Source organism: Galendromus occidentalis, unplaced genomic scaffold (assembly GCF_000255335.2).
Source record: "Galendromus occidentalis unplaced genomic scaffold, Mocc_1.1 scf7180000076499, whole genome shotgun sequence".
In the NCBI taxonomy this organism is placed as follows: Eukaryota; Metazoa; Arthropoda; class Arachnida; order Mesostigmata; family Phytoseiidae; genus Galendromus; species Galendromus occidentalis.
Genome location: NW_003804488.1, coordinates 24,681 through 51,013, shown reverse-complemented (window position 1 = coordinate 51,013; position 26,333 = coordinate 24,681). Strand labels below are relative to the sequence as shown.

Genomic DNA, 26,333 nt, shown 5'->3' with positions numbered 1-26,333 from the left:
AGGGTGTATTGTCTGAGAAGAAGCTGAGTTGGAGGTGCGATACACCCAGGACCGATAAGCTCGACCGTAACGCTCTGAGCGCCCTCGGGAAAGCAAGCCTTCCCTCTCGGATCCTCAACGTACAGCCGCCGATAACATGTCGTATGAAGATCTCGTTGAAACCGCTCCATATTGGGAGAGCCGACTTGATTAACAGCCTGCGAGCCTGGAGAGCAGCCCGCGCTGTCTCTGAGGGGGAGCTTCACGAAGGAGGCTCTGCCTCGTACACTTCATATAAGGCCACGTGATGCTCAGAACCCCTCCCCCTCCCTCCCTCCATGCATCAGTGATGGCATCCGTCCCCTTCGGACACGAACCTCCCAACGAGCTCACAGAAAACTCGCCTGAGCTGAAGAGATGGCATGCCTCGTGGCATCGGCGGAGGCTGTGCCTCCCCGGGAAATGGATTTTGTGTGGGGAGAACATGGGACGGTACTCACAGCTGAATGCCATTTCCGAGAAGTGTTGAACTTCTATCGCCCAATTGGCGTAAGCGCCAGCCAAGGTGAAAGAGCGCTGTTTGACCCCGCGCTAACTCTTGGAGTGACTCTCTGGGGGAACTCATGCAACTAATGCGAAATGGTACTTCAAAGCGCGCAAGTCCATCAGGATTGCTATCAGAGCGGATGCACCACCATGGCCAAATCCGCTCGTGAGATCAAATTTATCGATCGCGCTCCCCTTATCGGACAACACGTCACGTTCCCAGGGGATAACGATCTCTTTGTCATCGCGTTCCAGGATAAGAGATCGCCCGCAAGATATACATGCGTGTGGAGCAGCTCCCGGAGGAAATCGATAGACTTATTGTGTTTCGGGATAACATACAAAGCGAAAGGGGAAGTCATTCTCGCCCTATCCGATGAATATTAAGAACACAGAGCTCTGCATATCCTGCGGAGTTTCTGGAGGTAGTTGACGTTGTATGGGGACGTTTCGGAAGCTTCAAAAGTTCACGAAACTCGTTGAAAGATCAAAACCACCACGCAAACGAAATCCCAAGAATTTGTGAAGAACATCCAAGCTCGAGCCCGTCGCTACTTTTCATCTTCGCGATACAACGACAGAGGTGTTCCCCTGACTATGGATGTTCTTTCGCCATGCGAATGATTGAGAAGGGACCGTCCATCGATCCGCACGGCATGAAACGCATTTTGTTCTTCCTGGATCGAGCGTCCTTCGACCGAGCCGTACAATATCAGAAGCTCTATTCCAGAGCTAATTCCCGCAGCACATCCTCGGTCGGATCGGGTTTTGCGACCTCTTCCCCAAAAAACCGTCGACTCAACTCCCCGAATTCTTCCGCCAAAGGACTTCATGGGGAACTCGACTGTCTATGAGAGTCAATACCCTCTTGACAAGTAGAAAAACACTCCAGTTCTTCTCTACGATAAATCATACTCCGCAATTCATGTAATTCATTCTCAAGCCTCCAAACACGGGACTGTGGAAGACGGTGTTGTCCACATGCGATTGCTCTCCGCGACCATCGCACTTTTTCTCTATCGTAACCTCGTTACAGTGAGTGCATCATTGCAGAGCAGGCTCAATTCGCAGGATACACGAGTCTGGGAGGCCACGCGGAATCAGGAGCCTTCAGCCCATCTCACCGACGGAATCAATGCAGACTACAATACCCGATCCACCCGAGGGATCGGAGAATGATTTTGTTGCCGTTCCCCCCGGAGCGGAACCCGTAGAGGATCGTTTCGACCGAAAAGAGTCTTCCATTCCTTCGTCGGTCTTCTCAGCTGTATGTGCCATCCGTATTTCGCATTCCGGCCTGATCCCCCGGGCTAGGTCTGGCACGGATCGCAACCGCCTGTTGGGATCCGTAGATTCATATAGGATTCCCCATCGACGCTAGGTGCATTGCAGATCGGCTTCCGCCCTTCCGCCCTCGGCAAGCGAACAATCCTTTCCCCCTGAACTCCATGTGCTAGAGGCATTTGAAAGGCAAAGTTTCGAATGACCTTCGTCATTTATTATTTCCCTGGTCAAGTCGCATCGTTTAAGTTCCGACGAGGACTGGAGAAAGAGCGGAGCTGGAATCAGGGCATCAAGTGGCGGCTGGCAACAGTGTGGAGGACAGCGCTGAATCTTCCGCTGAGGATCGACGAGATCTGTCGAGCGACGTTCCTTTCGGTCTGTTCCTCGAAGTCATAGAAGCTGAGAAGGTAGATAGGGCCGATGAAAAGGGAATATCGTTTCGGAGTTCCGATCAGCGCAAGACTGTAGATCGAAAATGGGCATAGCCCCGGATGTTAATTACCGGCGGCGCTCGATGTCAATTTTGCCTTGTTCAACCTTGGATACAAGATCGATTGGACCCACAGTCAGGGGAATTAGCTGCGCCGGACTGCCTTTCCCTCCGTAGAACTTGATTCTGAGGAAGCTCTGGTGAACCTTGGACGAAATCGAGATGCTGTGCGGCTTCTCGCCATTCAGGTCACCCTTGAACCAAAATTAAGTCACGAGTGAACGGTATCATCTCTTGGCTTGCGCACTATAGCGATAGCAAAGTCCTCATGAGGGATCGATCAGGGGTAGACCTCCCAGGAGCTTAGTTATGCTATACCTCCACGTCAGCATTCACCACAGCGCGAAGTGATCCCAATGAGACATAGCAGGCGACCCTGAAGAATCCGTGTTCACAGTTTCCGTGTCGCTCCAACAGACGGAGACCGTGGAGTGAGCCCTGGGTGAAGTTGGCCTTGAAGTCCTTTTGGGTGTCATCTGTGAGGGCGAACGTTGGCGTCAAGGCTCGCGGTATTTAGCAATCGGAATAACCTTCAAGGTGTTCGGGACAAATGGGACTCACCACTGGCTTTCACTCTGAGATTAAATGGGCTGAGAGCGGTCGGCTGCAATCCAGCGTGCTCAATCTGGGGAAAAGGAGACCGTCTTCGATGACTAGAGATCTCGGAGCGATCAGCACCATGAGTCACCATAAATCATTGACGCCCGTGACAAAAATCAAGCTTCCGACACAGATTAGATCTTTCGGGTGATACCTCAGTCCATAAATCTTTGAGGATGCGGTCCATCATCATGTTGGCCGCCGAGTCACCTAAGGCGGTTCCGACGAGAGCGGTGCAGGTGATGACGCGGAGCAACATTTTGAATCTGTGAGACAAAACTCCCTCAAAGGATTTCAACTGCTTCCATTCGCCCGATCTCACGAAACAAAGAGGGCGGATCAGAACTTTGATCAGCTCAAAGGGAGGCCTTACGGATCGAGGAATACATACGCTTGGGTCGACTGCTTTAGACGCGGAGTGAAGCTTGGTTGCGCTAGCCAGCTATATATAGGGGCTCCCGAATCAGCGGCTTCATATCTCGGGATTATCGTGCTCTAAAGTACATCCGACCGATTTTCTCGATCGTGACATCATGCGTTGAGCTGTTTCTAGGCGTGGAAGTTCCGGAAGGATAGCATCGTGTTTCAAACTGAGTGAGGCCGATCCGAACAAGAACATTGAAGACGTCTGGCAAAGTCCGACTTCCGTAGCGTCACCTGATCATCGCCGGAGTACCGCGTTCATCCTTCGGGACCATCGGGCTCGAAGCACATCAGATCCATTACCCCGAATTTGACATCATGACATCATGAATCGGTCCGGGGTCGAAGCGTTCTGGAAGCAAACCATCATGATGCGACCCAATGCGACCGACCCCATGAGTAAGACATCTGTAGATGTCTTATCTCCATAGAGTAGTTGTGAAGCACTACCCATGTAGAGAGATCCAGAGGATAATCACGGGTATTCCGTGTGACAAATCTCGGGAAGTTAGGGATCTTGGATGGCCGTTTCGTCTCTTCTCCAAAATCCGACCGGGTATGAGCCGCGACTCCGAAGACTCGCGAGCGCTCCCTCCAATTCGGCCCACCCTACAACGAAGGTCAGATTCTCTCACATGAGTGACGACAATCGAGATGCTGAATGAAAATCGCATCGCACTAAGGGCGTCGACGAGGAACCTCGGATGGGAACCAACGAGAGATGCATGGCATTATTTTCCCCTTCGGAAGACCCCTTTCGCGCGTTCCAGCCTACAAGTTTCTGCGATATATGCGCTGGATCAGGGACGCCGAAAATCTGTGTGTCTGAGAGACCGTTGCGCCGTATCGGACCCCTTTCCCTAGGCGTTATGCCGATTCAATGCTCGTTCCAATGCTCAATCATCGTCTGTTCCACCCGATCTCCCAATCGGCAAAGGCTTTCGACTTACAGACTCGGCGACGAGACGAAGATTCGCCCTACGTAAGGCTTTGAATAGAATAGGAGTCCGGGGCCCGAATTTCCGCCACCGTCGGCCTGCTAGTCGCTTCCAAGGGCATTCGAATACTGAGCGTGTGGAATTCGAAATAGAACTCGCCACTTATCCCTCACCCTGACTTCGACTCGGGCTCAATATTTAGGGTCCATAGGCCCTCCACTCGAACAAAATCAATCGCATCTGCGGCGCAGCGTGCTCCCCTCAACAATGAGCAACTTCGTCGCAGCGAATGCAGAATCTACGCGCCCCAACCATCCCATGACATGGGGCGGAGGAGCTAGCTCCGTCTCCCAGTGTTTACTCCTAGTGGACGATGCTCCCCGCGCCGCGCCACTACTGTCGGGAGCTCGTCATCGATCCTCGAATGATTTCGAAACTACGTGCCTGGGATGAGATCTCGAAAATTTTCTTAGCTCCTTCTGGAGTTCGCAACGTTCTCATAGATCCCGCCAGGATTCGCGGCACATCGCTGAGAGTAGAAATTGATCACTCGACAGTGACATTGACAATCGCCCTCGCAGAGCTTTGGAGGTTCTCCAGACTAGAATGGTGAACAGCACTAGTGAGGCCCACCTCCATCTCCCGAGGAATTTCGCAGGCTTTGGGTCCGATAATGGGAAATTCCTGAAGGAACGCTTTTTCTCAGCCGCCGGATAATCGCGAGCTGAGAGAGGGGGCCGCGGAATCATCGATATTTTCACGCGAGGGGCTTAGACGCAGCTTAGAGTTCTCGGCAATCCCTGCCGGGGATTCGATTTAATCACCGAAAGGCTCTCGGAAAATCCAAGAGACTTACGATTGGGCGCACTCAAGTTGAAATCCGGGCAGCGTCGCCGTTCTGTAAGAGAGTCGCCTCCGAAACTGGACTTCAATTAATGCCATTAATGCAAATTCAGCTCTGACGTGAGTATCATCCTGGGGAACCTGCCCAAAACCTTCCGTTCCACCGATTCTTCCACAGAGATGGAGGAGCTCCAACTCGCCTCATGCGCGACATGTAATTTCTCCACTTGCACAATTTTAGATCAAAAAGTCTCGCGACGATGGCACGAAGTCTAATGAAAGTAGCTGCTCTGTTTGCCTTTGCGGCCCCGGGTTCTGCCGCCTCCGCGTTCGACGCAAACGTTATGGTGGACCGAATCCTGACGGAGATGGGTCATGAGGTCAGTCTCCTTGTTTTTTTTAATTCTCACCCATGAATGCCCCACAGTCACTCAGAGGGGTTCTCTCAATACCAGCAGTTAGGTTTTCACCCGTTCATTCTGGGAATCGTAAGCTTACGAGAGTTCTTTCCTTCGCAGGCCTCACGTCTAGGGCTCGACCCGATCACAGCACCCAAATTCAAGCTCCACGCCAAGGGCTCCGGTGAGCTAACAGGATTGTCGATGCCCCTTCAAGAAAGGCATCCTAGCGAGGTGGCTCAGTCGAATAAATGTCCTTTTCCTATACACTGTTCTCAGGCACGGAGGGAGAAATCTCGACTAGTTTTCCCGAAGCAATATTCACTGGTCTCGGCAGTATCTCCAGGGCTGAACGCTGCAGTCACCTTGTTCGGGGATCTAAGTTGAAAATGAAGTGCTACGTTTCCCTGTCCGAGATTAAGTTCGCGATGAATGCCTTATTAGCGGTAATCTGATTCAGGGATATGACGCATCGGGATTTCGCGAGAAATGGCTATCTATCTGCGCGCCAAACTCCCATTCTTCAACGTGAGCATGCTCGCGATTCCAGGTGGATGGATATCCCGCGAAGGCTTTCATTTCCACGGAATCCAGTGTTGGATCCAATGTCCTCGCTCTCATTGCAATCGAACGAACAAACGGGCGCGTGAGAGTCAACGTGATCACCCCTCCCACCTTCGCGCTAACAACAAGAGTCGTGAAAGGAGGATCGTCCCTCGTCAATCAGAGGTCCGTTCCATTCTGATTCGTCCGAACTAGAGAGCCGGGGAATGATTTTTATTGTTCCAATATGTGTCGACGTAATGACTAATCCTCTGACTGTTCGGTAGATACTACTCTAACTTCGAGAGAGCACTCCACGATGAAATCTCGAAGCAATTAGCGACAACACTGAACGGACATTACCGCCGTGCCGTAGAAGGCATCGTCAACCGCGTCGTCGATCTCTAGGAGTACCGAGGAGACTCAGTGCGCCATTTACATCTCATCTCAGTCAGTCTTCATATGCCATGGATGAGGCTGGGAATCATTCACGGCGTTCTTCTCGAAAATTCCGGGCAATTTTCACCCCTCATTGTATTCCTGGAGGGTCGCCCGAAAATACCGTGAAAATTCACGGCTTTTGGCGCGATCGCACTAACTTCTCAGCCCTAGCCATGGAATAAAGACAAATTCACGCCGAATGGCATCGACGACGGGCTGGTCTTCCTCCTGATGTCCGAACGATGAACTACCCGAATCCCACCAGAAGGGAACCCCGAGACTGGTCGAACTATCACGTGAATATTATTTCCCGGAGCTCTGGAATCTCGATCGATCGGGGGTCTCTAAGATCCCCGGAGGATCAACGGCTGCAGCCTTCGATTCGGAAGCGAGCCCAAACTCTGGCCTGCTCCTTGGATCCTGGACTATGACGCGAAGCGTCATCGATATGGCAGGCGATCGCGAGCTGGCAGAGCTTCGGAGACCATGGCAGGCGAGCGCGAGCGAGCATATTCGGAGCCATGACTAAACCCAATTTTCGCCCACCACCGCTCTGACTTGGTTTCATAGCCGAACAACACCCGAATCTATGTATGGTTTCTCGATGATTGAACGCATTTAGTCGTGAGCGTATTCTCCTCGAGCGCATATACATATGTAGTCTCTAAGCGCATCCACTTCGAGCGCAAATAATCTTCGAGTGCATATAGACCACACCATACATTGTGCCGCTGGCATTCTCATGGAGAGACGCGAAATGCATCGAAGGACAGATCAAATTCTCACCGCTCCCCCCCCCCTCCCCCTTTACATCAAATTCGAGATTTCCCATCGAAGGACGAAAAAAGTATCTCATCTTGAGCAAGAAGCTCTAGAAATAAGTAGCATCCCACGGGGGAGGAGAGCCTGGGATCTTGAGCAATGGGTACCTTGGGACAGAACGGTTCAGAGTAAAAATCACCGACCCGATCAACTTCGTCAAGACCGGGAAGATCAAAAGCAGAGTTCTCTCGAACCATCAGCGGATGGATGCGTTTCTAAAGAAGACTGACGATGAAGTTCATCAGCAGATTCCGGAGCCGAGACAGGAATCAGCGTTTTATCTCGGTCCGGGAAGTTTTAGAGGACCAGCAAAGAAGAACGGAACCACGCCTTTGATCACAACTCCCTTCCCGAGAAGTGACAGAAAATTTCATTAAATAAAGCAACGACATTGAGCGCACACTAAATTATCCCCGAACAGGGGCCCGGGTCAGCCACCCACGCCACGCGTACAGGTTTATGGCATACGATAGCGGCTTGCGACATCCTGGAGAATACTGCTGTATTTCCCCGCGAGGATTCGGACAACTTCTTGTGCGATTTTCCTGCCGGCGAGTGTCTGGAAATCATAGAAGCTGAAACAGAAGTGATTAGGATGATGAGAAACTCAAGAGGTAGTTTGTTGAGCTTTCTGAGCTTTGGGACGCATATCATCAACTGCCTCTGTAACACTATGTGTTGCTCACTGGGTTGGGTCGAGGTTGACATTCCCTTGCGTCAACGTGGTGGTCAGCTGTATCGGACCAATTGTCATAGGAAGGAGCCTTGCCGGGGTGCCGGGGCCTCCTGCGAACTTGATTCGGAGGAAGCTCTTGGGTGCATCTGACGAAGTCGAGATACTGTGCGCGAATTCGTCGCTCTGGTCGCCCTGGAATCAACGAGTGTTCTTGAACCTTCGAATGAGTCCCTTCAATGTAGTTCCTTCGTTACGTTTTGGGCTCTGTTCTGAGGGCGACCCGCGAAAAACTCCGTCGTGTACCTTAACTTCAGCACGCGTCAGCGCACAAAGGTGGTCCAAGGAGACATAGCAAGCCATTTTCAAGTCACCACCGGAAAATCCGTATTCGCAGTTGCCGCGCCGCTCCAGCTCCCCGAGACCGAACAGAGTGACCTGAGTGAAATTTGCCTCGAAATCCAGCTTGGGAGTACCTGCGTAAGAGAGCGTCCGCCTCTAGATTCGCAAATCGCACTATCCCCCTGTCTTTCGAGAGCGTCTGTGCTTTCCAATCCATGCTCAGGAATTGATCATGCACCGGACTTCACTCTCTCACGCGGCAAGCGTGAAAAGCGTGTTTTCAGGCTTCATGAAGAATGATGAGGGTTAACGTGATCCGGCACCTGCTTTCACGCTGAGCGCGAATGGGTCGAGAAAGGCGGGATCCAATCCGGCATCTCCGGTCTGTGGAAAGGGTGGTCGAATTTCCTTCATTATAGGTTGCGACGTGGTTCATCTACTGATGACTAGATCCGCCTAATGAGTATCGAGCTCTATGTATTCTGAGCTTTGTACGAGAGGCTCTTCCGATCAGGTCCTTCAGAGGAGAAACGACCGAATTGGTTTCAAAGCCTTGTCGATTTACCTGAATTGACATGTCCTTGAGAACGTTGTCCATCATGGCATCAGCTGCAGACTTTCCGAAAGCAATGCCAGCCAAAGCGGCGCACGCTATAGTTTGGAGAAGCATGTTGCGTCTAGAACCAGAAGGTCGGGCTGAGAGCTCCCGCTGCCTCAAGCCATTCCTGCTTCCGCGGACCGAAGAGCGGAATCGGATAGCTTCGCGGGATACACTGAACAAGGTACGACCACTCGGGCTCCCCGGAACCTCATGTGTTTTCCATTTCAGATTTAGAGCCGACGACACCGGAAGAAAGAATGAAGTCTCTTCAACGGATACTTACTCTTCCCTACCGACTGTGAAACAAACTAGGCAGGCAGAAGGAGTTCTTGGAGCGGACCTACGGGAAATCTAGGATAGCGGGATACGTCGATGCTCTACCCAGTTCACCTTATCAACCATCGGACTTATGGAGCTTATAGCTCGGGGAAGTCTCGCTGGGGACGTAGATCAGCTATCCTCGAATCGGATAATTTGGTTGCAAAATTTCGCTTCAGATGATTCTCTTCCCGCTCATCTTGAGGGGCGGGACATTTTCATCTTCCGCCTGAGGAGGGAGCTCTGCGACGAATGGAGGCTCCCAGAACATTTAAATCTCTGCGATGAATGGAGGCGAAATCTCTGCGAATGTTGCTCACCGGTGTCTAGGTATCCTAATTCGCTGATTCACCATTCACATGGATGGAGAAGTAAGGGAGCACCTCAGCCCATCGATATTCCTCTCCGAGGTGAACTGCCGTTTGCTGTCCAAACATACGTCCCCGCAGATCGGACGCTGAATGTCGACTATGGCACGAAACTCCATGGAGGCAGCTATTTTCGTGGCTATCGCTGCGCTCAGCGTAGTGGGTTCCGAGTTTGACGCGGATGACGCCATGTACAGAGTTCTGGAGGGAATGGGCAGAGAGGCGGGTCGGTCCGGCATTCCGGCCAGAAATCAGGCGGCTCAGTTTGCAAGAGTACTTCGTGACAGTCAGAGATTTCAGTGGCATGAAAGATTCCTAGAACACATCTTGGACACGACGCATCTGATGATGCTTGATTTTGCGCAGGCTTCACGTTTAGAGCTTGACCCAACCGTCGCGTATGATTTCGATCTATACGTCCCCGGCCATGGAGAGCACAACAGTGAGTGATGCTGTTAGCGAGTACGTGATCGTTGTGCAACAGTCAATTTAGCTGAATCATCGAAAACATCTCTCTCCTCTCAGCATCTGGAAAGGCTGAAGGCGATATCCACGGAAAATTCCCCGAAGGCATCTTCACGGGACTCGCCAAATCGTTCAGGGCTGAACTCTGCAGTCACGTTTATCGAGGAACTAATCTGAGAATGCAGAGTTACGTTTCGCTGCCCAACGTTCGATTCGCGCTGCATGCCTACCTAGATCTGATTCTGTGACATTATCGCGAGATCTGTTTCGGGAATCGATCATCTGCGAGGGCCCAGCATCCGACTGCTGGGCTCGAAATCGGGTCGGGCAGCGAGAGTCCGTTTGATCGGTTCGCCCAGCTCCGCTTCCTCAACGAAAGTCGTAAGAGGAAGACTACCCTTCGGAGATCGTTCGGCGGACCGTCAAGATCAGACGGACTGGGAAGTGATATACGTCAAAGCCATTGCTCTAGGATTTGACGGTTTCTCCGGTGATACCTGATTCTTCCTCTTTCTCCGGAAGATACTCGGAGTTCGAAACAGAACTGCGCCAGAAAATATCTCGGACCTTGGTCTCCATATTGAACGGTCGCTACAGGAGTTCTTTGGAGGATATCGCTCGAGACGTGGTAATATAGCGCTAATAAATCCTCAACGTCCCTCACTCCCACCCCCATTGCCGTTTCATTTTTCCCCCGGGAATGAAAACTGCTCTCTCTTCGGAGCATCCGCGCCGGGCTTCTCACTTCGTAACATAATTGCCCGCTGATCATCATACACGACGCGTGAATCGCACCCAAAATACGCGGGCCGGGACCCGGGACCGGGCTGATCATGGAAGATCGTCATCCGCATCGGCACGATCGGGGAGATCCCGTGCACGAAACGGAGACGATCCAAGAGATCACATGCGGATGCTCGGTGGAGTCTTCTGGTAGAATATGGCTAGTGATGCCTTCGGGCGATCTTCGCAGGACTCCATCGATGCCCTGGGCAAGGATACTCTGTATGAATCTCAAGGTACCAAGTTGGGTAATGAGGATTGAGAGGCGCTCAGAGCGAGATGGACAAGGATGCGTCCAAACTCTGGCGGGAAACTCTTCCTGGTGAAGCCTCTGAACCCAGGATCGCGGGGAATTTTTCTCCAAAATCAGAGCGAACTAAGAAATTCCGGCTCAATCGACCAAAGGTGCATCTGAGCTCCGACACGGACGATACTCTGATCCTGAGAACCTGTTGTTCGAAGTTCACCTTCCGAAGTGAAGATTCAGCATAGACTTAGTACACATATCATTAGAACACTCATCAGTACGGGCATTTCTGCCGCGATAAGAGTTCATTTGTGGACCCCTCCTCAATCTCTCCGGGTGATTCTAGAGGTCCTCCGGGAATATTTCAGCGGAAGGAGTTCATGCGGTACCTTCGTGATTTATTCTTCTTTTCGCTTTCCGTCGCCTGGTCGATCTTGTTGAGATGACCCGCGATCTCGGAATGATCTAGGGCATACGATAGCGGCTAGCGACGCTGTGGAAGACGCTGCTGTATTTCCCCGTGAGGATCGACGCGACCTGTCGCGCGAGGTTGTCGTTGATCTGCCGTACGAACTCGTTGTGGCTGAGGAAGGGAAAGAATCCATTCAGATGGATTCTCGTCGGAAGGTTCCCGATCTCAGCCTCTGGGTCTAGAGAGGCCCGCTAGCAGGCACACATCCGCATAGGGCCGTTTCGCAGACAAAGCTAATTCGCAGCGACTAGAGAACTGGCTCATACTCACCGACTAGTGCCGAGGTCAACTTTGCCTTGCGTCACCGCGGTGCTGATGGTCACCGTACGCATGATCATGGGAATGAGTCTCGCCGGATAGCCTCTGCTTCCAGCCAGTTCAATGAGGAGGAAACTTTGAGGAGAGACGTTGGACGAAGTGGAGATACTGTGCAGTTTCCCACTGATTTGGTCTCCCTGGAACGAATAAAAAGAATGACGTCAAACTTAGTGAATCAAGCCGAAGAACTGGACAGCTCTGCGATAGAGGGCTCGCGATAGCAGAGCTCAGGGTCTGGATAGGACGATCCCTCCTGGGACAATTATTGTGTCCCCCAGAACAGTTCCTTACCTTGACGTCTGCGTTCATCAAAGCACGGAGAGAGCCCAGAGTGACATAGCATCCCATCCTCAATTCACCAGCGGCTATTCCGTAGTTGCAGTTTCCTTGTCTCCTGAGCTGGCCGAGCCCATAGAGGGAGCCCTGAGTGAAGTTCGCCTTGAAGTCCCGGTTGGTTACACCTGCGAGGAAGGATTTCCGGTGTGTCAACACTCAGTCATCGCTCGATACGATTCGGGATCACAGATTTTTGAGCTCCGCGACTTCACACGACTAACCTGTGGCTTTCACCTTGAAGTTGAAAGGGCTGACGACGGTGGGGTCAAGTCCGGTGTTCCCAATCTGAAGTGGAGGGGATAAGATTCGAGAGGCGTAAAATGCACCCCGGAGCCCCATCAAGTCAGAATTTCGACGTCAGGTATTATGTCCGACGGCTGTGTTGCCACAGTGCGATTTTGTCTTGACTTCATGCTATGGATAGCGTTCGTCAAGGTTGTTGAGTACGATCTTAGCTGAGCAAATACTACCGGGCGTTACCTGTATCGTCATATCTCTCAGGATGTTGTCCATCATAGTGTTAGCCGTGAAGTTGCCGAAGGCACCAGCGGCCAAGACGGCGCACACGATGATGTGGAGAAGCATCTTGAGTCTGTAACAGGCAGCCCAGTATCAGAACTTCGCCCTCTATGATGTGACGCTCCGAGGCTTCAAGAACTTTCGCTCCTCCGTCCTTAATAAGACTCAGCGGATTTCGAAGTACTCTGGGCGGAGATCCGCTCAGATTCACGTTCACTCACTCTGACTTAACTGAAACCGAAGTCAAAGTGCGAGTCGTCGAAGCGATTTCGCTTTAAATGGAGAATCTTGGAGCATCTGGCCGTTCTCTCAGGCTCGTCGTATCAACAGATTCGTCATAGATCGCAAGAATCAAAACAATGGATTTATGGAGCTTTCCAGGAAACGATCCATCGAGGCATCATGGGACTTGGATTACTTTTCAGGTCGAACGACATCGGTTGCGGCAATCGGCGCTTGGACCATTCCGGCCGCAAAATCCCTCTCAAGATAGGCGGGAAAGTTGGACAGCTCCGATGGTGTAGAACGCAAGGGACATCGCGGGCATTTCGTGTTGTGACGTAATAATTCCCATACCGAGTTCTGGGAAGCAGGGCTCCGTGTTGTTCGGGGGCAATACTAATCGTTCGAGCTGTAAAATCAGCCTTTTGTCGGTACCGAAAACGAGTCTTCCGTCATGTTTCGTGGTTCGGAACGGAAGCATCGTAAATTCATAAGATTAGATCTCTTGTCTTGGAATGAGGCTTATCGAATAATTGTAGGAGATGTCGAGGGCGCTCCTAGATCCGGTTGTATTTCCTCTGGAACGGTGATGTTTGGAGGAAATGTGTGACCGATGGCTCTCTGGTTTCCTGGAACCATACCCGCTCCGAAGGCGAATACCACTCTTGCGAGGGTTGCTGTCTTGGATAAGGAGTACCAAACTCGAGTTTCCTCTATGGATCCAGCAATGATTCTCAACTTCTCCTCCTCTGTTTTCCGTCTCGGGAACGCTTAGATTGGTAGGGACGTACTCTTGGAAGTGAGCTCGTCGTGATTTCCGATCGCAGGCCGATAATGAAATCTACAATTTAAAAAGTTCTCATCTGCTATCCAGACCCCATCGATTCACGAAATACTAACGACTGCCCGGATGTAGAACTTACGAAATATCCGCGAACCATAGCGTGACCAAGGATTCCGACCATTTACAGGTTACTGGGGGATATCGGCGCGGGAGACTTTGGAGGAGCTCCGGCGATTTCCCCTGCGCCCCCCTTTGTTGTTCGTCACAGCCTCTGAAGCTTCCTGAGTGGTTTGTCGCCCTTGATACGGCGACAGGCGTGCGCCGAGTCCGCGTCTGACGGAGATTGGAAGGACATTCGGGACATCTCTCCCCCGTCGCAACCGGAATTGAAGGTGTTCTATGCATGCGATGACATAACGCATGGTGCGAATAATGCGCGGCGCAACCGAATACTGAAGCTATCACATGCCCGGCGCACAGTGGTCGAAAATTGATTTTTAGGTGGACGAAATTATTTTTTCGATTTTCAATGTTTTAAGCAAAAAAGTGACCAAAAAGAGTTGGGAGAAGGTCTTGATAGGTATGGATCCGTGTGGGGCCATGAGAACGGAAGCGTTTTGACTTAATACGAACCATGGATTTCTCTCTGGCTTTCGAAAAATGGCCAAAACCTTTAGGGCCGCATTTGGACACTGTACCCAGTCTGATTTTTCTTTTAAATTGCTTGTTAAAACCTCAGCTCTCACGAGGTGATAACCGATTTTTGCGCTTTTTTGCGCTAAGGGCCTTATTTTCCGAAAAACCCCGGAAAAGCCGTAAATGGGCGAGATATCGCTCGAATCGTGATCCCCAGATTCTGCATTGAGATTATCGTACCCGTGGATATTTGTTCCTTCAGAGAGCATCACTCTGAGTCGTCCATCGGAGACGCTCCTCTGATTGAGGACATCTGTGGTCGGATATCGAGATCGGGCAGCATCCAGCACGATGGGCGAAAGCGGGAGACCGCTCTCAAAATCGCCGCGTGCCGCGTTAAACTACCCCTTGCTGCCTCGCCGCTCCTTCCAATGAACACTAAAGGGATTGATTGCGCATGATCGGGGCTGAGAGATCACACAAGGTAGACGATTTACACGACTTCAGAGCCCAACTTAGCCGACAGATAAATCGATCGATGGAAAAGTTCCAGAAGTGTCAGCGGAAGGAGAGAAAATTCTACCACCATTGCGCGGGCTGGTTCCAAAAAGGGCCCTTCCGATTCATCGTCAAGCTGAGAGTACAAGCTAAGCCATGTACATCGGCACCAACATACATGCGAGGGGCTGGTCGACCAGAGAAAAATTTCTGCGATTTACCCGTAAAGTCGAAGACACGTGGAGTTCAACCTCTACTACAGCACGGCACAGGAGAGCTATTGTACGCGGGCCATCTCTCCTTACACTTTTCCGGTGATCGTCAGGGCTCCAAAACGGTGAAAGCTCTGTCAGATCGACCATCCTCAGCGTCCTCCATCTCAGCGCTGAGGAGCGGGAGACCCATGAGGGATGCGACCTGTAGTGTTGTCTAGACTAGTGGAATGCTGACCCCGTTGGGCCCCGAACTTCGTTTCTAGGGCCTAGATGACGACCAGAAACTCTCTCGGACTCATTTCCGAACTCAAATGATCCGAGTCAGTCGAAAAAAGCGTTCAAATAATTTTGTCCACCTAGAAATCGATTTTTGACCACTGTGCGGCGCTTCTGGGCTCGAGTGTATGTGTCAGCGCCTTTCGGAGCCGCGAGACATTGTTTTCCGCCTTGCGACGCCAGAACTCCTCCAAGAAATATCCGCCCCGTCCTCGGTACGAGTTTAACGCTATTTGGAGGTGAAAAGACTCGTCCACGTCTATTCCCGTCGGGCCGCCAGAAAGTTTACTCCAGGGAGCGGTTCTGGGTTGGTTTATTGAGCTTTCCAATTCAAGGTATCAATCCCACCGCGGTGGTTGGCGAAATCATGTGGGGACAGAATCGTAGACTCGCGACCCTATGCTTGTGCGGCATCATTCGGATAAACCCGTCTCACTGCCCTGTCTATCTTCCACTCTTTCTTTTTGAGCCTTGGCGCGCCCGGCTCCCCGTCCGAGCATCTTGTAAGTACCAGTGACAGCTCTTATCTTCTCGGTGTATGCCTCTTGGAGATAGTTCCTGGTGACTTCTTGAGCAAGGGCTTCGAGCTCAACCGCAAAGCTGCAAGGCACGTTTTGTCTTGCGATTAGTAATCGATCTCAATGGTTTGGCACCTCAGATCTGTAGACTCGTCCTTCTTTCAATGATAGCCTAAAGCTTACACAGGAGCTATCCATGGGGGAATTCGCAGAAAAATCCAATCGATCGAGAAGGGTTGCGGGATGTCATCCAGAATCGGAGGGTAGTGAGGATCGCTGTGCAGCGGTCGCATCGGCGACCTTCGGTTTCCAGCTTGCAATCTGATGCGTGAATTACGTATTCACCATGATTGTGGATCGGTGCACCAACTCGTCACCAAGCCGAATCGCGTTGGTGGCAGTTTTCCATCCGAGTGGATTCCGTGACTGAAGACGTTGCGTCGACGGGCGACTTCAGTATGTGAGGTGCCGACGAACCGCGTGAGACTTCTCACTATTCAGATCAAATCATGCCGCTTGCGAAAAGTGTCGTCCGAATCCCTATCTATTGAAGAGTAAGACAGCGAAGCCCCGCTCGTTCATCTGGATGATAGTCAATCTCGATGATCATCCGACTGTCTGGCGTAATGCGGTGTCTGAATGCGATCGCGTTTTCTTTTCTCTGGAATGGCGAAATTTATGTGCTTCTTCCAATTCTATCCAGAGAAGAAAGAACTGTTCCCCCGCGTCAGCCGAGGAAAATGAGCGACGAACTTTGTATAGGGCGATGGTCATCAAGAACACCGAGCCTAGAGAAACGGAGCATCGAATCCGCGGCATACTGACGGAGCCTCCTTGCACGCAGTTTTCTGCTCGATGGAACTTGTCGGTGCCGAAGATGAAAGCCAAGACTTCGTTCTTGAAAGAAGTATACAGGAGCTCCTCATCATATCGTGCTGAAAAGTAGATGAGACTTTATGGAGAGGCGTCATGGGCGACCTTCTGAGGTTCGGGAAGTCCCCGAACAAGACAGACTTCATCGATGTCTAGGCGGAAGATTCCCTTAAGATCCCCATTTCGGCAAACTTACTCGAGAACTCGTCTCCTCGAGAATCTCATCCATCAGCCGATTCGCATTGGTCTCAAACGAAGTCACTCCGGTCAAGGCAAGGTATATAAGAAGACTACTGTCGTGCATCTTGTATTGTCGAGAAATCTCAATAAGGATAATGAATCCGGTCCTGCGTTGCGGGAGAGAGTCTGATGAGAGAGCGCCGCATCGGCGAACGATGTGCAAAAGCGTCCTTACCGACCAAGCGACTTTTGACAGGTATACATCCTCGAATCCCCAAGCTGGAATATTCACTACTTACTGTCGAACTCCGCAGATCCTCACTTCACAGCACAAAACGAGATCTTAAGCCTCACTCATGAGCTCAAGGAATATCGAGCTTTCAGCTCCGTGTGGGTGAATGGTCGGACCGACAACACGAGGGCTCTCACAGTTCACTTGGAGACTTCTTGCAAACGCCGAACGAGGAATGCGGTCTCGGTCAGTGGATAAGTGATGATCATTGTGCGCTGAGTGATCGTGTGGCCGAGGGCGCGAGAACCAATGAAATGAGCAAATGCCTTTTTGGATGGAGAATATTCGAGGAATCCGTGGGTACTAGGTGTTTCTCATTCAATTCGAGCTTCTAATTGGGAAACCGCGTATTTCTGCGGGTGACAACTCAGTCCGACTCCCATTCATCCGCGCAAATATCAGAGAGGGACACCCGAAGCGCGTCTCAGGATTCGGGACCTAGAGCTACGACGGATCTTCCGCGATCAGATTCGCCCATTTTCGTATAGATCCGCTTTGCCTTTGGATGTCGATTTATTCCATTTCGATCGACAAATTCGTTCCTCACTGATTCGTTCCCTCTGAATCCGAGTCGCGCAGATGATTTCAGGAGAGATGCGGCCTGGATCCCCAGCGCTGGGACGGGAGTCCTTGATCTCACAAAACCATCGCTCCCGGAGAAATTGGACAACGCTGCGGGAGCAAGAAACTATGATGCTGCTGGCATCCAATGTTTTCGCGGGATTAGGATGATTGCATTTTTGTATTTCCTCGAGATGAGATATTCGAGTCAGCTGGTCAGAGCTGCGCTGATCCCTCCCGCTTCTTCGATTTCGAAGGAGCTGTGACCGTGCATGTGATAATCACCGTAATCATCATCCATCCTTCACAGTATCGTAGTTCGGCTAACTATTCCAACTCAACCAACAAACTCGATCAGTAAATTAGATGCGTACTATTTATTCGTCCAATACTTAAGGATTTCTCATTCTACGCGGTTGTTGCTTCTCGCGCACCCGGAGGCCCCATTTCTCATCAAACGAATAGATCAAGACCGCTCCATGAAGGCTTAAGATCCGAACTTGACTCTCCGGCGAGCTCCTTACCTTCCCGCTTTGATTCGGACCTCTTCTGTTCTGGCTCTCCGCCGCTCGGAATGGCTAGCGGTGCAAGTTTCCGGAATTGGAGGAAAAAGTTGTCGAGAGCGAAATATCCGAAGACACATCGGGACTTCGAATCGGGAGACAGCGACCTCCCTTTACTCAGTGCGCCACATACTGGGATCTAAAGAGTTATGGAGCCCTCCAAAGCATGAGAATCTACTCATTGAATTTAATTACCACCTTGGACTCTCTCACGCTGACGGTCGCCCTGCTGTAATCAGAGACTTGTCCCATATCAGCTCTCTTGGAATCAAGCCGCGCCCACATTGCCCTCTGCTGGTGAGCGGTAAGAACAAAGGAATCAGTGATTGCGCGAGAGATTCTTCTTCGACGAGAAGACAATACCCAGTATTAGGGTCAGGCTCAATTTATTCACTCAAAACTCGTTCCCGGCGAAAGAAATCGCACTAGAAACCAGAAAAAAGAAATTCCTGGCATCTTGTATTCATCCACCACTGCGCTCATCTCCTCCCGGTATACCTCCTGTAGATATGCTTCGAGAGCTTCGCTCGCGATCTCTTGAACAGTTTCCATTCTGTAAAAGAAGTATTCTCCCATCTGATAACGCTACTCGGAAGGAGGCCATGAGACGTGAACCTCTATACAAGGGAATCGGGTTATTACTTTAGACCGAGCTGCTCCATATTGCCTTCGATGACCTCAGTCATCATCTTGATGTCCCGCGGCTGGAAATCGAGGAGGCTCGCCTGTTTGCTCGGTGGACCAGTAATATCAGTGGCCATGTGGCTTCCTGGTAGGAACTTATGGCTCAGGACAGCTTCTTTCATCTCTTTCTGAAGAGCAATGGAATTGAGAAGATGATGATGGGTTCGAGCAGAATTTCTCATTCTCGGTCCTGAATCAAGGTTTCGAATGATTATCAAACCTCAAATTGGGATCTGGATGACATCAGACCTTAGCGACCACTCTCGTTCTTGCAGTCAGTGAACTCAGAGCAATGGAACAGCGAATCCGAAGACGATACACTGCGCCGCTCCGTGTGCAGCTCCCCTGCCGTTGCAGCCGGACCTGGTCTTCTATAACGCCGTACAAGTCTAGATCTAGAATCTCTGTGAATCAGCAGTAAGATGATTTTGAGCTCGATGATTCATCTCCGATTAGTTCCTCCATCAAGGGGAAGTTGACGGGGGCGACTCACCGCTTCCGAACGGGATCTTCACGGACTTCACGAAGAGAACATTATTCGTCATCTGTGGAATTCACCGAGCTGACACATGATTTCTCCAAGTTCCCACTCATGCTCTACCTATACACGCCGCCACATGGATAGTCTCACAGCCCTGTCTCGAAAAATCCAAGTTTGATGGTGGAAATATTCAATAGTTTTCGCATATCTGAGCGAAGGCTTGACCAACCCGGGAGTTCGTGGTCTTGAGAATATTATCCATCAGCTTGTTCGCTCCCAAGTCACATGATGCTAGCCCGATCAGAGCGGCGCATGCGAAAATATTCAAGAACATTCGATCTGAAAATATAAGGGAATTGAGCTGCCCGTCAAAATGCGGAATCCGATAATTCTAACCAGGTGCTTGAGAGATTTATCACAGTACTTACTGGATCCTGAACCCCGGAATGAATATCCAGCGGCGCTGGGACGTGAGCTCACAGCTCGCAGCGAAGAGTCTGCATGGCCGACAACTTGTCGAGCTCATTCGTCTCGAACATTCCCTGAGCACTCATTTCTGGACGAGATCCCGGGGTCTACCAACGCGCACTCTCCTCACGGCATCTGAGAAGAATAATGTTTGAACTCGATGTCTGGCGACACAGGCTACACGGCCGACTCTCCCTCGAAGGGATGTTGGTCAAGTTTGGAACATTCGCTGACCTTGAAACGTAGTAGGGGTTTTGGATCAGTAAGCGATTTTGGGATGAAAGGGAGACGAATGACTCTGACGGAGCCAATAACACAAAATCTTGGAACATAAACGATGCTCATGGTGTCGATCGGAATCTTCGACAGAGCCCGTGCAGCTCACCACGATGTCGGAATCGATTGAACGATCTCCGGGCGGGCCCATGAGTACGCTGGACCCGAGACCGGTCGGAGAATCCCCTCCGCCTACTGAACGAATCTACCCATCGATGGTGGGTATCGACTCCATCCCGAGACCACTTCGTATATGTACAGTCGCCGACTCAAGGGAAACGAGGATCCAGAGGCTCAACAGATGATATCAGGGGATAGAAGGAAGTTCATTGGCAAGGCCCAGAAATATACCGTTGATATCGTGGGAGCTTTTCGGTAAGGCTCTCATTCTGAGGGAGATTCGCTTGCGCTCCCCTCTTCGGTTCTTCGATGGGAACCGTGGTGCTGATCATGGAACGTCATTGGGGTCTCAGGAGGCAAATCTGGGGGAAAATTCAGAAAACTACGATTTTCCCTTTCAAGCCGTCGAAGTCTCAGGTTCGAATTCTGGATCATAATGATTCATCGATCCGAACTCCCGGCCTCAGAATTCAGATCGCATCATTTTCCGCGAGAAAATCGAGTTCCGATAGCACAGGCCTGCCTGATTCTGGGACAAAGTACCCATGGAGCGTCTCCGGGGAGCTTTCGTCGCGTCGGGAGAACTCGTGCGGCCATAATATCACTTACGAATTCATGCGCCAAAACTCTCTAAACGATGACGCTGATTCCACTCTTCCCCATTCCCCGCGACCCAGACAGCCTGCGCTCATACCATTATCTGTAGGCCTGAAATTGAGGAGCCTCTCCCTCCGTCGTCGACGCGGAGCACGACTGAAATACGACGGGACTCCTTTCATTGTTGCTCTCAGCCTAACACGGCCCGGGAATGGCTGGAGAACAAACGATAAGCACATGCCAGTCAATGTGCCGCCGGCCCGCTGCAAGGTTTGCCTAAAAAGGAATTCTGACCGTCTTTGTCGATCTTACGTATTAATTCCGTGTGTTGTTCGTTGGTCATCCGATATTGGTAAACACAGTCCGATGGCAGGCTAACCGTCTTCTCCGAAGTTATTCTCACGTGGCTCTAGCGGCCAAACAGAGCCGCGTTTTGTCTTCATTATTCGCTAACCGCTGACCATCATTTCTTTGTCTACACACGGATGCGGTTCCCCCGGAGATCTGCAACTCATGTTCACAGTCGACCATCCGCTGTCCGAAGTGTCGTTATGTCCCTGCCGACTGCTCTCTCTCTGCTCATAACTTGGCCTCCCTTTCGAGCCGCGTCAGAGCTGTTGGCTTGCCCGCACGGTCCCCCGGCCTGTCCCGCCCGAAGGCTTCCACTGTGACCCACTAGTTTCCGCGGCCGCTCCCCATGTTCATGCCTCGCCCCTGCCCCATTCGCTTCCCAAAAACATCCGAGGTCTGCGAGGCCTGTCTGAGGATCATCTGCGGGAACAATAGCGAAGGAGGGTCTTTGATAAATCCTCGGTGCGAACACCCAAAGAACTTTGTCATTACAAAACATTGTCATGTTCGTTTCATCCTGTCGACATCATCTCATAAGTCGAGCGGGTTAGGACGAATGCGATTTGGATCCGCATCATGATCGGAGTCTCTCCCTCCGTGATTGTTGAGAAATGAAAATTAACCCGATCCGGGCCGTCCTCGCGCGTACACGGGGCCGGCATCTCGATCGCTCGGGAAAGGAGTGGCGAAAAATAAACACTTCGTTGCGGAACGCCAGCAATGAATGAGGATCTGTAAGAGTTCCAAAGAGATTGGCCGATGAGAGGAGTCTCGATAGACTGATGTCAGGAATCTCTGCCCTCTTCAGAACGTCTCCGAGAAGTGCGTCTCCCCCTGTTCATTCGTGCAGTCTGACGCATTGCATCTCGATAGTGGTGCATGCATCGATCAGCGACCGATAACGGCATCCTATAATGGCTTGTTCGTCGTCTGAAGACTCTGCTCCCGGCAGCTGCCGCTCCTTCCGCTTAGTCCTCTTATCCATCCTCCGAACAGCGGAATGTCTCGCTTGAGGATAGGCAGAGGTCAAGAGGCCCTTTGCCTGATATGGTCGAGCGGCACCAGCAGCTGTCAAGGAGTGTCATTCACACCGTCGTTGTCAACTGGATTGTCGGAACCAGTACGACGGAAGTTGCGCTGTCGAGTACACCACTTCCCAGAAACAGGGTTTCGAATATCGGACTGCGGTCCTTGGAGGGGAGCGTGGAACGTTGCGTGGACGTGGAAGATTTCGGATCTAAGCTGATTGACGGTCTGATGTCACTTGGGTAGAAAACAAGTTCAAAGCTCAAGAAGCGCTCTACGTCGGCTCCGAAAACTTTTAAGCCGGCGGTTTTCGGTTTCTTCCATCAACCCGGGTTCCGCCTCTCGCGGATCGGAGCAGCAGATGTCAATCGAGAAAAGTTTTCCCCCTCTCGATGTCGATCGTCGAACACGGCAAAAACGAGCCCTTCCTCTGCCTGACAGATGATATTCGCTGTCCACGGTACCTAATATCTGTCTACCTTTCCTTTTGACGAGCAGTCCCTCCGATTCTACTAACGCTCCGATCTCCCCATTGTCCTACGGTGGACATGTCATGTAATGCTAATGTGCCCACATTGACATTTCCCGAATTTTCTGAGAGCGTCCGATCGTTTTCTACCGATTCAAGCTCGGATTTATAGACTCTGTGGTCTAATGGATGCTTCTAAAGACCGCGGAACTTACCTTAATGACGTTATGAGGTTCAAGAGCTTTTATTCCGGTCAAATTACTAACAAGGTTCCACGGAGGACTGGGATCGTCCTACAGATCCAGAACTATCGTGATCAAAACAAGAAAACATATAGCGCAGAGTAGGCACGGGGACTGACGCTCTTTCGTGCGACATGGTGGGACACTGCGCGCCGATTTCTTCTTCCGGATATTTATGCCCGAGTTGAGAGTCAAGCTCGACAGTCTTGAAAGATCAACGAGCTTAGCAGGTTTTCGCCGATAAGTCGAAGCTTTACCAACACGGATTTTCTCCTTCTCGATCTCTCCGGCACTGAACAGGAGTAGTCTCTCGCCGAGGTCGACGCTCGGATTCGCATGCGTCTGCATCGTCCCCGAGATTAGGCCTTCCGCCCGGTTCTCCGGACCTCTGCGCTCGTCGGTCATACTGCGTCGGTTTTCGATGGCAGCGCATTTCGTTTTTCCGAGAGTTTGAAGAAGGAGCTGCTCTCATCTCGCTGCTCATCCTGGAGCCCCGGAGCTTGAGCCGGAGAGCTGCGAGACTTGAGGAGAGATAAGTTCTGTAAAATATGTCCGCTTGCCGGCTCTCGCTAAGCGCGACGTAATCATCATGGAGGCGTTTCAGAATTCTGCAATACAACTAACCTCTTCGGAGCTTTTCGGAGAAAACTCCCAAAAGTCTGTCGGGCGGGCAACTTGCTAAGTAGGCGGAAGACTTCCTGGAACTTTTGTTCCTCGTGGCCTCCGCTCCTTTTTCGCTTAAAGCGGGAATAGACGCTCCAACAAGTCGACGGTGCTCCCGGCTCTGAGCACACGCCGCGTTGTCTCAATCTCTTTCTCCGGTTTATATTGATACAAGCGCTCACTTCTGGTTCCAACAGGGATTCCAGCAGAGGCATGTGAAGTGTGGCAGCAAGAAAGAGCGAATTGAGAGAGATTCGGAGAAATCTATCCAGAGGTTCCCTTCACGCCTCGAGGGCACGCATCCGACGGCCTGCCCGATGGACCGATGTCAGGTCGTTCTCTTTGGCCTCCGCCTGTCAGCAAGCAGCTTCTCGATCAGACTCCTCGGTAGTTCAGGGTCAAGGGGTGAGAGCTCTGATCTCGGGACGAGGCAACTAGTTGGCCAATCTTCACTCGCAGTAAAGGAACTGTCAGATTCAAGGGGTTGTCGTTTACAGAACTTCTGTCCCTCCGATGGCGGTTCCACCATCTGACTTCCTAGCTAACGCTTCATTTAGCAAGAACTCGGTGCGGTCATTAAATTAGCACAAATAGGCGGTGAGTTCCTCTCCATCCCCTCGTTGGTCACCGCTCTTGTCTAGAGAGGGTCTCTGACAGGGTGTTTCGGATCTCATTGTTTCGTCTCCTGAATACTCCGCGTTGGCGAGAGCTCCTAGCAGTGGAATTTCCCTGGCGTGAGCTACTGTACTCTCTCGTAGTTTGACAAGAGAAATTTGTGCGCAAAGTAGAGCTGCAGAGTGCGCGCGATACGCGCGTGAGAGAGTCCCGCCTGCGAAGAGGCATCATCCTCAAGCCGCAGTAAGATGCAATAGCACACGGCGCGGTGAAACGGCTTTGCACTGTGAACAGGGGGTCAGGCCGAGCTTCGCTTCCTCAGGAGTAACAGGAGAAGGGTCGAATTTGTTATGCAGATTGCATTAATAAAGTATTCTGAGCTGATTGCAAGGGACTGGCTCTCTTAGCTGAGCAGGACGAATCCTTGTTGGCAAGCAAGGAGTTGCTGTCAGCTCCGTCCGCTTTCTCTCACGGTGTGATTCGCTCTTCGGGCACCTCGCTCGCTCATCCCCTCCGAAGGATCTGTTACAGCAACCGAAAGTCTGAGCATCAAGCATTCGTAATGGGAAGGTGGCAATGGAAGACCCTTCACACCACCGAGGCGCTGACACCCACAATCAGTCGGTATTAAAAGATCAGCTCCCTGCATTCATCGGATGAGGACCGTGCGTGTTCTGATCAGGAAGCAGATCCCGAATTCTGAGCGAGAGACCCGTTGGATACTAGAGTAATTATGCTTCCGAGTGAATCTGGAAAGGGGAATGTAGCAAACCTGAAGCCTGTTTATGTGATACCCGAGGCGCCTTCGGTCTATGTATAAATATACACTTGCCTGCCGTCATCGGCTCGTTACCACATAGGGACGGTCTGCCGGATGTCGGCTAGCGTGGTGCTGTCATTGTACACAAAGTATATGCGCTAAAACCGAATGAACTAGTTTTCATTCTTGCCTGCATATATACATGTAAACATTATTATACATGAGTACACTTATTTCAGTGAGATGGAAACATGAACAACCTAGCCCGAAGACTATGGCTCTGAACGACATGACACCGGGAGTTGAATCAGAATGGCCCAGGACTGGGTGTATATGCTCCACAATTTCAGAGGCTCACTCTGCAGCGGAGCTAAAATCGAGAGTCGGGAAATCGCGAAAAACGGACACCAGATTCGCAATCCGCGCGCCCGACTTACGCCGACCTACCTAGGCGTTAGCTTCTCCTTCGTATTCCGGGCTGTGATGATAGCCAATATGCGGGAATTCTAAACTCATCGTCTTTCCCTGTCGACGGGCGAATCGCGAAGCTTGGATTCCTTCGTGTCGATCTCCGATGGAGGAGCTTCGGGGGTGGGCTCAAGTTTCCAGTCAAGATTCCGGTGCTTCCTAACATCCCATCGAATCCGCACTCACGAGGATGCAAGCTCGAATTCGATGCTTGAGATCGAGCTCGACGCTGATTGACTGGCAATGACGGCTTCCCTGAGCAAACATTTCATTGAAACCTCAACAACCACTCACACTGGCGGAATGGAACAGTATCCCGCGGAGTGAGCGGAAATTCTCCGCTCTCCCTCCGACCTTGTTCATTCGGATCTTCTTTCCGGCCGAACATGAGGTTTTCTGCGTTCGTTCTCGATCCGGTATCCGATTCCACTCTCTCCTGATGTTGAGAAAAAGTCTCGCATCATTCCTTATTTCTAGACGCATCATAGAGATTATTCTCAGATAGGGTACCAATATCAAATATCATGTCTGAGAATGCGGGGAATTTCCACCGGGGAATCTCGGTATAACTTGTTTGTGGGCCCGCTGTGAACGAATCGAGCCATCCGTGGACATCGAAAATCAGAAGTTTGCCTCTCTTCTGTAACACATAACGTTGATGGAGCTCGAGAATAAATTATGACGTTTCGAGTTCACGTTTCGCCCGACAATGTTATAACGAGGCGATTCGTTGCGTCGACGTCGTC

The 26,333-nt window shown here is 51.2% G+C and overlaps 4 protein-coding genes across 5 annotated transcripts; 1 reads left to right on the top strand and 3 right to left on the bottom strand.

Moving 5' to 3' along the window:
- Positions 1–2,000: 2,000 nt before the first annotated feature.
- LOC100904498 (uncharacterized) lies at positions 2,001–3,443 on the bottom strand. Of its 2 annotated transcripts, XM_018642044.1 has the most exons (6): positions 3,291–3,443; positions 3,054–3,165; positions 2,861–2,924; positions 2,618–2,775; positions 2,312–2,493; positions 2,001–2,208 (listed from the first exon to the last, which is right to left on the bottom strand). In XM_018642044.1, exons 2-6 carry the CDS (start codon positions 3,156–3,158, stop codon positions 2,091–2,093), a joined length of 627 nt encoding a protein of 208 aa, XP_018497560.1. In that variant the 5' UTR covers positions 3,159–3,165; positions 3,291–3,443; the 3' UTR covers positions 2,001–2,090. The 2 variants fall into 2 exon arrangements, with proteins under 2 accessions (XP_018497560.1, XP_003739351.1); XM_003739303.2 differs by having other exon boundaries at positions 3,054–3,313.
- A 1,664-nt stretch (positions 3,444–5,107) lies between these two features.
- Positions 5,108–6,697, top strand: LOC100904789 (uncharacterized). Its single transcript, XM_003739305.1, has 6 exons — positions 5,108–5,223; positions 5,345–5,483; positions 5,622–5,685; positions 5,781–5,947; positions 6,052–6,230; positions 6,332–6,697. The coding sequence occupies exons 2-6, from the start codon at positions 5,364–5,366 to the stop codon at positions 6,450–6,452; spliced, it is 651 nt and encodes a 216-aa protein (XP_003739353.1). The 5' UTR covers positions 5,108–5,223; positions 5,345–5,363; the 3' UTR covers positions 6,453–6,697.
- Positions 6,698–7,638: 941 nt separating this feature from the next.
- LOC100904643 (uncharacterized) lies at positions 7,639–9,292 on the bottom strand. The gene is made up of 5 exons (XM_003739304.2): positions 8,888–9,292; positions 8,646–8,706; positions 8,287–8,456; positions 7,994–8,175; positions 7,639–7,882 (listed from the first exon to the last, which is right to left on the bottom strand). Exons 1-5 carry the CDS (start codon positions 8,990–8,992, stop codon positions 7,765–7,767), a joined length of 636 nt encoding a protein of 211 aa, XP_003739352.2. The 5' UTR covers positions 8,993–9,292; the 3' UTR covers positions 7,639–7,764.
- A 2,189-nt stretch (positions 9,293–11,481) lies between these two features.
- LOC100904214 (uncharacterized) lies at positions 11,482–13,110 on the bottom strand. The gene is made up of 6 exons (XM_018642043.1): positions 12,971–13,110; positions 12,711–12,822; positions 12,452–12,515; positions 12,186–12,355; positions 11,847–12,031; positions 11,482–11,687 (listed from the first exon to the last, which is right to left on the bottom strand). The coding sequence occupies exons 2-6, from the start codon at positions 12,813–12,815 to the stop codon at positions 11,570–11,572; spliced, it is 642 nt and encodes a 213-aa protein (XP_018497559.1). The 5' UTR covers positions 12,816–12,822; positions 12,971–13,110; the 3' UTR covers positions 11,482–11,569.
- Positions 13,111–26,333: the final 13,223 nt, after the last annotated feature.

What these genes read in the sequence shown, in the direction of transcription:
- LOC100904789 (XM_003739305.1), top strand. Translation starts at nt 5,364, where the DNA reads ATGGCACGAAGTCTAATGAAAGTAGCTGCTCTGTTTGCCTTTGCGGCC. An exon ending in TGACGGAGATGGGTCATGAG is followed by an intron (nt 5,484 to 5,621) that starts GTCAGTCTCCTT and finishes TTTCCTTCGCAG; the next exon opens with GCCTCACGTCTAGGGCTCGA. An exon ending in GCTCCACGCCAAGGGCTCCG is followed by an intron (nt 5,686 to 5,780) that starts GTGAGCTAACAG and finishes CACTGTTCTCAG; the next exon opens with GCACGGAGGGAGAAATCTCG.
- LOC100904643 (XM_003739304.2), bottom strand. Translation starts at nt 8,992, where the DNA reads ATGCTTCTCCAAACTATAGCGTGCGCCGCTTTGGCTGGCATTGCTTTC. An exon ending in TCAAGGACATGTCAATTCAG is followed by an intron (nt 8,707 to 8,887) that starts GTAAATCGACAA and finishes CCCTTTCCACAG; the next exon opens with ACCGGAGATGCCGGATTGGA. An exon ending in GTCAACCTCGACCCAACCCA is followed by an intron (nt 7,883 to 7,993) that starts GTGAGCAACACA and finishes CTTCTGTTTCAG; the next exon opens with CTTCTATGATTTCCAGACAC.
- LOC100904214 (XM_018642043.1), bottom strand. Translation starts at nt 12,815, where the DNA reads ATGCTTCTCCACATCATCGTGTGCGCCGTCTTGGCCGCTGGTGCCTTC. An exon ending in TGAGAGATATGACGATACAG is followed by an intron (nt 12,516 to 12,710) that starts GTAACGCCCGGT and finishes CCTCCACTTCAG; the next exon opens with ATTGGGAACACCGGACTTGA. An exon ending in TGATGAACGCAGACGTCAAG is followed by an intron (nt 12,032 to 12,185) that starts GTAAGGAACTGT and finishes TATTCGTTCCAG; the next exon opens with GGAGACCAAATCAGTGGGAA.
- LOC100904498 (XM_018642044.1), bottom strand. Translation starts at nt 3,158, where the DNA reads ATGTTGCTCCGCGTCATCACCTGCACCGCTCTCGTCGGAACCGCCTTA. An exon ending in TCTCAGAGTGAAAGCCAGTG is followed by an intron (nt 2,776 to 2,860) that starts GTGAGTCCCATT and finishes TCGCCCTCACAG; the next exon opens with ATGACACCCAAAAGGACTTC. An exon ending in ATTGACATCGAGCGCCGCCG is followed by an intron (nt 2,209 to 2,311) that starts GTAATTAACATC and finishes CTACCTTCTCAG; the next exon opens with CTTCTATGACTTCGAGGAAC.